General features: G+C 59.4%; 1 protein-coding gene across 1 annotated transcript in view; it reads right to left on the bottom strand.

The window, feature by feature from the left end:
• Positions 1–288: 288 nt before the first annotated feature.
• Positions 289–7,807, bottom strand: part of SBF1 (SET binding factor 1) — a 51,415-nt gene continuing 43,896 nt past the window's right edge. The window contains exons 28-42 of the mRNA XM_029284492.1: positions 7,080–7,276; positions 6,858–6,998; positions 6,248–6,340; positions 5,431–5,600; positions 5,135–5,311; positions 3,233–3,334; positions 2,972–3,157; positions 2,750–2,876; positions 2,545–2,675; positions 2,216–2,449; positions 1,699–1,816; positions 1,377–1,590; positions 1,187–1,274; positions 896–1,027; positions 289–757 (exon numbers count right to left, since the gene is read on the bottom strand). Of these exons, the coding sequence (XP_029140325.1) occupies positions 659–757; positions 896–1,027; positions 1,187–1,274; positions 1,377–1,590; positions 1,699–1,816; positions 2,216–2,449; positions 2,545–2,675; positions 2,750–2,876; positions 2,972–3,157; positions 3,233–3,334; positions 5,135–5,311; positions 5,431–5,600; positions 6,248–6,340; positions 6,858–6,998; positions 7,080–7,276 (2,209 nt within the window). The 3' untranslated portion in view covers positions 289–658. The remainder of the gene's footprint in view (positions 758–895; positions 1,028–1,186; positions 1,275–1,376; positions 1,591–1,698; positions 1,817–2,215; positions 2,450–2,544; positions 2,676–2,749; positions 2,877–2,971; positions 3,158–3,232; positions 3,335–5,134; positions 5,312–5,430; positions 5,601–6,247; positions 6,341–6,857; positions 6,999–7,079; positions 7,277–7,807) is intronic.

Below are 7,807 nucleotides of genomic sequence, written 5' to 3'. Positions count from 1 at the left end.
TAGGCTAGCACATGGGGGGGGAGGCCATTAGCTGCCCTGCACTCCAGGGCTAGCCCTGAGGATGCTGGGGGGGGGGAGGGGAAAGTGATCAAGAACCGGTGGGGGGGGTCACAAACGTCTCCCCGCCACCTGACTGAGCCTTTGACCAGGAACTGTCCATTCTGTCCATCAGCAGCAGCATTAAGGGGCAGAGTGCAGCACACACACCCCTTAATTCTGTCTTCCAACCTCCCAACATCAGGACTTCCAGCCCCCGGGCGTGTGGGGGGGGGAGGTGGGTTGCTATCATGCTTTGCATCAATCTGTTTCCACCTCTGCCCGCAGCCAGACCCTCGGCCAGCTTCCCCGACAGAGCAGAGCCCATTTCCTCGGCCGGCCAGACTTGCTCCGGAGGCAGCCGGGGCATGGAAGTCCGATGGCTCTGCCAACCTCCAGGCAAGGATGGAGGATGAGCAAGTTCCTCCTGAGGATCCGCCAGGCCGGACGCGTGACGGACTCGCCTCTTTGCAAGACGGGAGAGGCCAGCCATGCCCTTCCCCGCAAACTGCACGTGCCCAAGCCAGGCTGGGGTCTCCCTCCTGGGCAACACACCCCACCTCCTTCCGTCCTGTGCGGTGCTGTGCCAGGCCAAGCGTGGCACTGAGGCCCAGACGGCACCTCAGGCATCAGACAAGCAGCTCTGGATGCGATCAATCCACTGCTGGGCCAGCTGCACATCCTGGGCGCAGAAATTGTAAACCCGCTTTATTGTCTTGACCTGCCAAGGAGGAGAAGCAAGGTCCTAAGAACGGGCGAGGGGGGGGCACCAGGTGTGGGGGCAACGCGCACCCCACACCAGCCACTTTTCACCTTTCCCCAACTGGGCTGCCCTCCATCAGGCTCAAAGGTCACTTACATCAAAGAAAGCTTTTTCATCCACCATCTTGGGGGCTCCCATAGTGGGGGTGCCTGGAGTGATGGCCTCCACCTCAGCCAGGTCAATCATCCCTTTGCACTCTGTGTCCAAATTGCTGTCATAGTATCGCAGCTGGAAGGAAGGAAGGAAGGAAGGAAGGAAGGAAGGAAGGAAGGAAGGAAGGAAGGAAGGAAGGAAGGAAGGAAGGAAGGAAGGCCAAAGGTCAGAGCTGTGCCAATTAACCAGCCAGGCAGAAGGGGTCCCTTGCCCAGTAAAGCAAACCCCCCCTACCTGATGCTTGGTTTTATCCAGCACAAACCAGCGCAGCTTCCAGGGTTTCATGAAGGCTCCTTTCTTGTAGAGGGAGCCCTCGTAGGAACTGTGGAGAAAAAGAGGTGAGGAGGAGGAGGAGGAGGAAGCCGATAGGCTCCATCCCACCTTGCACCCCACCCCCAGGCCCTCCCAAGCCACCCATCCGCACCGATTCTCGCTCTCTGCCGTCTGGAACTGACTGTAAAGCGTGCCGGTGCTCTTACGGCCCCCTTGCTTCCCACTCGAGGGGGTGGAGGAGCTGCTGGTTTCACTGTCCAGGCTGAGGTTTAAGGTGGAGCTGCCGCTGCCCACCTCCTGCAGGTAGACGCCGAGCGAACGCCGCTGATGCGACAGACTCGATGCCATCAGTAGAGAACTGGGCGCTGCCGCCTGCGGGAAGTGGGTGGTCAGTGGAAGGAAGGCATTCTGATAAAAGCCGCTTGCAAAAGCAGCCCCCCCCCACGCCCACCGCCCTGCGTGCACAGTTGGACTCCTTACTTTACTGTCCAGCGCTGAGCCCTCCGACTGTTGGGAAGCCTTCACTTTGTCCCAGGTCTCCTTCCAGCGTTCTGGGACCTGGCCCAGCTCCATCTCCAGATTCTGCACCTCCTGGAACCGGGAAAGGGGGGGGGGGCAGGACTGGTCAAGGCTGCCTGCTAAGTCACCTGTCCATTTTTCCTTTTCTGATCCACTGTTATTAACTCCCCTCTCATTTTGAATTTGCAGGCTTTCCTCCACCCTCACCCCCCAGGAGTCTCCGAGGGGTAACAGGAGAAGCAGCCACTCCCGCTCTGGGGCTGCGGAGCTGGGGGCACCATGGAGCTCCACCAGCCCTTGGGAGTTCAGCTGCGTAGCCTGGAGCACATTCTTCCAATCGGCCAGGGTATTGTTGCGCTTCCTGGGCCTGCCCGAGCTCTGTCCAATGGCTGCTGCTGCCCGGACGACTGGGCATCCCTCTGCAAGCGCCCCCCCCCCCGGGCCCCAAACAGGCCCGGCACAGCCGCTCACCTCCAACAGCCGAGAGATGGCGTCTGGCTCGACTCGGCGGCAGCTGTCGTAACAGGGCCAAACGATCTTGCGACGGCTTTGGGGGGTGCCGGTGTCCTGCTGGCCAGCCTCCTCACTGAGCTCCCCCTGATCCTGCACCAGCTCCCAGTCATAGGACGGCCCCTCCGAGAGAGCCTCGTGGGTGTAGTAGTCCCACACCTTGAGGCTGGAAATATTGCTGTACGGACGCAGGACCTGAACACAAGGCAGGCAGCAGCTGGCGCACCATCCAGCCCGACCTCTCCACCCTCCTCCCCAGGGCCGCCGCTGGCTGACCGGGTGGCACTCACCTCCCCATCCTCAGGGGCATACATGTAATTGAAGAAGACGGGGGTCCTCTTGTTCAGCCGGTCCACGTAGTCCCAAATGGACCGGTAGGACTGGGGGCCCTTCCGCTCCCCTTTCTCTTCATACAGGAGACCTGCAAGGGGGAGTCAGTTCAGCTGGCCGGTCCTAGAGGCCTCCCACTACCATCTCGGGTCCCACCCATTTTACCCAGCTCCAGTCGCTCGTAGTCAGAATCCAGGAGGAAGGTGCGGAAGCGGTTGGACACAGAGTGGTAGCTGAGAAACTTCAAGTAGTACTGGCTGAACTCAAACTCCATGGGGAACTGTGCGTGGATCTGCAAGACACGGCCAGAGGCCCAGAAGGTCAGCAGGAGGAGGAGGGGGAGGAGGAGGGGGGCAAGCCAGGACCGGCCAGGCCTCTCTCCCTCACCTGATGGACGCAATCCAGAAACTGCAGGAAGACAGGTGTAAAGCCGTTGCTCTGGCTGGCCAGGGTCTGTGCCCCGCGATGGGCAAAACGGTGCCCAAAGGAGAGCCATTCCTTCTCCACCAGGAGCCGGAAGCCCTCCATGGTGCGGTAATAGGGGTCCGAGAGCAGCTGCACAAGGGAGACCACCTGAGGGGGAAAGAGGCGGGTCAGGGGGAGACTCGGGGCCAAGGCAGGGCCACTTCTGGGAGGAGGCCTGCTGACCTGAGTGGTGATGTCCCAGCCGTCCTCCAGGCTGACCAAGACCGAGGAGCCCGTGTCCAGCAGTTCGACCACAAGCACCGAGATCTGCAGGATTTTATGGATCTGCCATAAAGAAAGGGAGAGTCACTGCACAGCTGCAAAGGTTCTCCTTCCAGTGATTTCTTTCCTTTTTTTTTTTCTTCAGTTGACCCCTGCCTGACGCGCAACTGCCTGGAATTCAGGGGCAGGGCCGCCTGCAGCAGCAGTCCTGCTGGCTGCCCTTGAGCAAGCGCAGGTCCAAATCCCCTGGCCCCTCCTCCCAGGTTGGCTGCTGTCCTCCCCCCCCCCCCCCAGGCCCTGGCACAAGAGGAGGGTATAATGGTGCTGGGCCTGCTTCAAACCCCAACCTCCTGCCGAGGCCCCTTCAACCAAAGGTGGGCAGGCTTAGGCCTCTCCCTGCACTGCCCGTGTCCTTGAGACAACCGGCCCCGTTTATCTGGCAGCTGAATGGTGTCAAGGATCCAGAAGCACCCCTCAAGAGCAGACCGATTTCAGCCCCACGGCTGTGTCTTCCCTGGGAGTCTGGGGTCTTAGCTGAAAGGGCTGGCGGGCACATCTTTCTCTCTTCCTTCTTTTTTCCCCCTTTTCCTCCTCGATCTTCTCTGGGTAGGCAACCTCAGCCTCCCCTCCCCCCAGGGCTCTCTAGGTCAGAGGCCCCCAATCTTTTGGGCACCAGGGACCGGTTCCGTGGAGAGAGGTTTTTCCACGGACCGGAGGAGGCGTGGTTTTGTGTGCTGCCTGCATCTCGCGGATGGGGCTTTGCTTATGTTGCTGGCATGATGCGGCTAGGTACCGGTCCACGGACCGGGCGTTGGGGACCCCTGCTCTAGGTGAACAGAGGACAGACACCCTCCCTGTATCCCAATGCCAGAATGTCTCCCTCCGATCCTCCCCTTGACGCCTGGAAAGGAACCACCCTCCACGCTGAATGAGGGTGCAGCAGCCGCTCCTCCCCTTTGCCTCCCTTCCCCACTTCAGGCCCCGCAGATTCTCCCTCCCTCCGTCGTCTCCTCCTTCACTTCTTGGAGACTCCGATTCCTAAGAATTCACGCCAGCTCCCTGCACCCGACTGATTCAATTTGCTCACCGTTCCCAGGACCCTAACCCTAACCCCTGCACAATGCCTGGTCTTTGTCTTCGTTCATGTATGTTTGTATTGATCTGATTTATACAGCTGCCCGTCTCGCATAGGTGAGTCGAGGCAGTTTATAATAATATAAATTACGGAATATAAAAAAACCAAACACCCAACAGCTCAGGATCACCCAAACAACGATCCACGCACCTGAGGTCAACAGCATGAGTGGGGGCAATTGGGAGAGGCTCAAGCCAGGAAAGTCATAACATGCCTGTTACCACCCCCACCCCCAGGTGTTGAAAGAAGAATCTGAAGCTTCAAGCCACCTCCAAAAATATTTAACAATTGTTAAACCATAATTAGAATAAAACCCTACGTCAACTAGGTAGTAAAGCAATCCAATGCCTGAGAAAAAGGAAAGTTTTAATAATATCCTAAAAACAGGGGCCAAGCCTATCTCCCCCCCCCCCATCCTCCGGCCTTTGATGCCTGACAAGGGCTGCCTTGCTCTCCTGGGGCAGACAGACGGAGATTGCACGACCTTTACAACATCAAGCATGCAAGTGTGTGTGTGTGTGTGTGTGTGTGTGTGTAGGGGTGCATTAGTTCAGGCTACCTTTCCGGCCAGAAAGACAGGCTAGGGCAGCCAAAGGCCCATGGGGTCAAGGCCGGAGGGGAGGGGGCCTAGCCCCCGGGCTCTGCCTAAAGCCAGGCCAGCAAGCGAGGAGGAGGAGGAGGAGGAGGAGGAGGAGGAGGAGGTTGGACCCAGGTTCTCTGCCACTGACCTGCACCAGCCACTCCGACTCCTCCAGGGAGCGCAGGTAGGCCAGGCCGGCCTCTGGGGAGGGGCTGCCAGGGACGCAGGCCTTCATCAGCTTCTTGAAGCTGCTCTTGACTTGCCGCGCGTCAAACACCTCGATGGGCACCATCTCCCAGTGCTGCAAGGGGTCCGCCTTGATTCCCTGGGAAGCACAAAGGAGCGTTTCCAGGGAGGCTTTTAGCACCCATCTCCCCCCCTCCAGCTCTCATGGGGGGGGCAGTGGGTAACAACCTCCCCTGGCCTGGCCCAGCCAATCAGTACCCGCAACTGGGACTTGTCTCCGATTATGTAGAGCTGGCGCAGGAAACCGGCTTCCGAGGGGGACCCGTTGGGCTGTGCGCCAAATTCTTTCCCAGCCAGTCGGGACCCGACCTCCACATTGAGGGCGTAGCTGCTTAAGCGGCCCCCGGCTCGGATGCTGCCCCACTTGCCTGGAAGGAAAATGGCGCCCGTCACCGCAGGAAATGCCGCCCCTTTGGAGTGAGCTGCCCTTCCAAAGCGGCACAGGATCCGGGGCAGGGGGCTTTCCTAAGAGGGGCCCCAAAGCACGGGAAGACGCACAGAACATGCAGGGAGGGTGCAGGACGGTTAGCGCAGAGAGAGGGAGGTGGACGGACAGCCAGAGGGAGGGAGGGAGGAGGGCCTGCCCGGCTGGGGCTGGGGCTGGGTTAGCCACGGGTGAGGGCCACATGAGTGATCCCGGTGGCCATACTGTACCTCGGGGGGAGTCAGGTTTCCTTGGTGCGGCAATCTTGGGGCTGGAGAAGGTAATTACCCTAGTTCTGTGACCTGGGGCTAAGAGGGAACACGATGGAGAAGCATCTCAGCAGGGGGAGATGGGAGGGGGGGAACTGCTCACTCTCGGGGTGGGCAAAGGGTGGGGGGATAAATGACTCGATGGAGGAGCAGACGAAATGAGTGACAAATGCCTGGGAGAGCTGTAGGCCACTCTGGGATTCCCCCACCCATCACCCTGCTCTTGCAAGGAAGGAAGCAGGACCTGCCTCCAGCGCCCAAAGCCGGCCCTTCACCAGCCAGCCAGGGGTGGCAGCAGCAGCAGCTGCTGCCAACGTCTCACCTCCACGGCTCCCCGTGCTGGACCCTTCGTCTCTCCCTCCCATCACCTGCTTCATAAGGGATCCCAGCTTGGGCTGACGCTTCTCAGAAGAATCTGTAGCACCAAGAGAAGGTGGACATTCCCACCGGGGCTCAGGAGAGCAGCCTCTCCCCTCCCCTCCCCTCCCCTCCCCGGCAGAATACTCTGGGAATCATGCCCCTCCGCCTGCCCTAGATCCCGCAGGAGGGCAGAAAACCCTCCCCACCTGCCTAAGCCTCCCCCTGCCACTGCTAGACCCCTTTCCTGGGCAGGCAGCATGGTGGGTGAGGGCGAGGTCCCAGTTGCCACAGGCCAGCCATTCCAGGTGGAGCCAATGTCAGTCAGACAAACAAGAAATGGAGGTGGGTTGTGCTGCGCAAATGAAATGGGGGGGAGGAGAACCTGCTAGCAAATGCGATGGAGACGCCACAGCTGTACACGACTCACCCGGCCGAGGCTCCCTTCCCCCGGCCTCCCAGGGCTACGTCAGCCACCACACCCAGACCGGCTCCTTGAGGTTGCCACAAAGGCTGGAGAAAAGCAGCTGGCCTCTCTTGGACCGCCCTCCAGCGCAGGCTGCCCACCCACTCACCTGAGTGGCTCACGTGGGCAGAGCTGAAGCCGCCACTGAGCGTGTTGCGCCCACCGGTGTCCGCATAATGGGGCATGGAGTGGATGATGGCTTGCAGGTACTTCTCTTGCTCCAGACTGGTCGAGTCTGCCTGGGAGGGGCCTGGAAAGAGAGGCGGGAGGAGAGGAACTCAGGGGAGGGGAGGGCACGAGGAGGGCACAAGGAGACCCGCCCCGGAGGTACCTGTGGCGGGAGCATTCTGGGACTTGAAGAGACCCACAACGCCCTTCCCGTGCAAGCCCCCCGACCGCAGCAGCAGGGCTTTGGTGCGCGAGTTCCGCCAGCAGACCACCGGGAAGCGGTTCTGCCGGTAGCAGCGCGAGATCCGCTGAACCGTGTTGTCCTGGATGCTCTGCGGGATGATCAGCAATCCTGGGTAACTGCGGAGGCAAAGCAGAGCCTGTAGCCCCAGCGCGACGATGCGGGCGGGAGACGGGTGCGCATCCACAGGGGCACCGGACGCAACTGGCCTGGAGAGGAACACCTTCTCCGACCTACAAGCTTCAGCCACGTCAAGCATTTTGATCCCGCCAGGCTTATCCTGTGGTCTGGGACAGTTGGGCCAAATCTAGGACACATGCATCAAAGGTGGCACGCCACAACGTTTTGGGTGACACGCCAACTTTCCCCAACAATGGATAGGAAATGTTCATGAAAGCACACAACGTTCTCACGTGGTTTTCAGAGGCTGTGAAGGCCGCATGAGAATGCAATTTGATTTTTGATTTTGATTTTATTAAATTTATACCCCGCCCTTCTCCCGGAGGACTCAGGGCGGCTTACAGCCAGTTTAAAACAATGGTACAATACAATACAAAATTTAAAAAGATTAAAAATAACTATTTAAATTTGGCCGCTTCTACTAAAAATTTAATTTAAAACCCCTTTAAAATACCCCTAGGCCAGTCCTG

This window comes from Protobothrops mucrosquamatus, unplaced genomic scaffold (genome assembly GCF_001527695.2).
Source record: "Protobothrops mucrosquamatus isolate PMUCROS unplaced genomic scaffold, P.Mucros_1.0 scaffold655, whole genome shotgun sequence".
Lineage (NCBI taxonomy): Eukaryota > Metazoa > Chordata > Lepidosauria > Squamata > Viperidae > Protobothrops > Protobothrops mucrosquamatus.
Note: the sequence above shows the minus strand (reverse complement) of the source record. Positions and strands in the feature narration are given on the sequence as shown.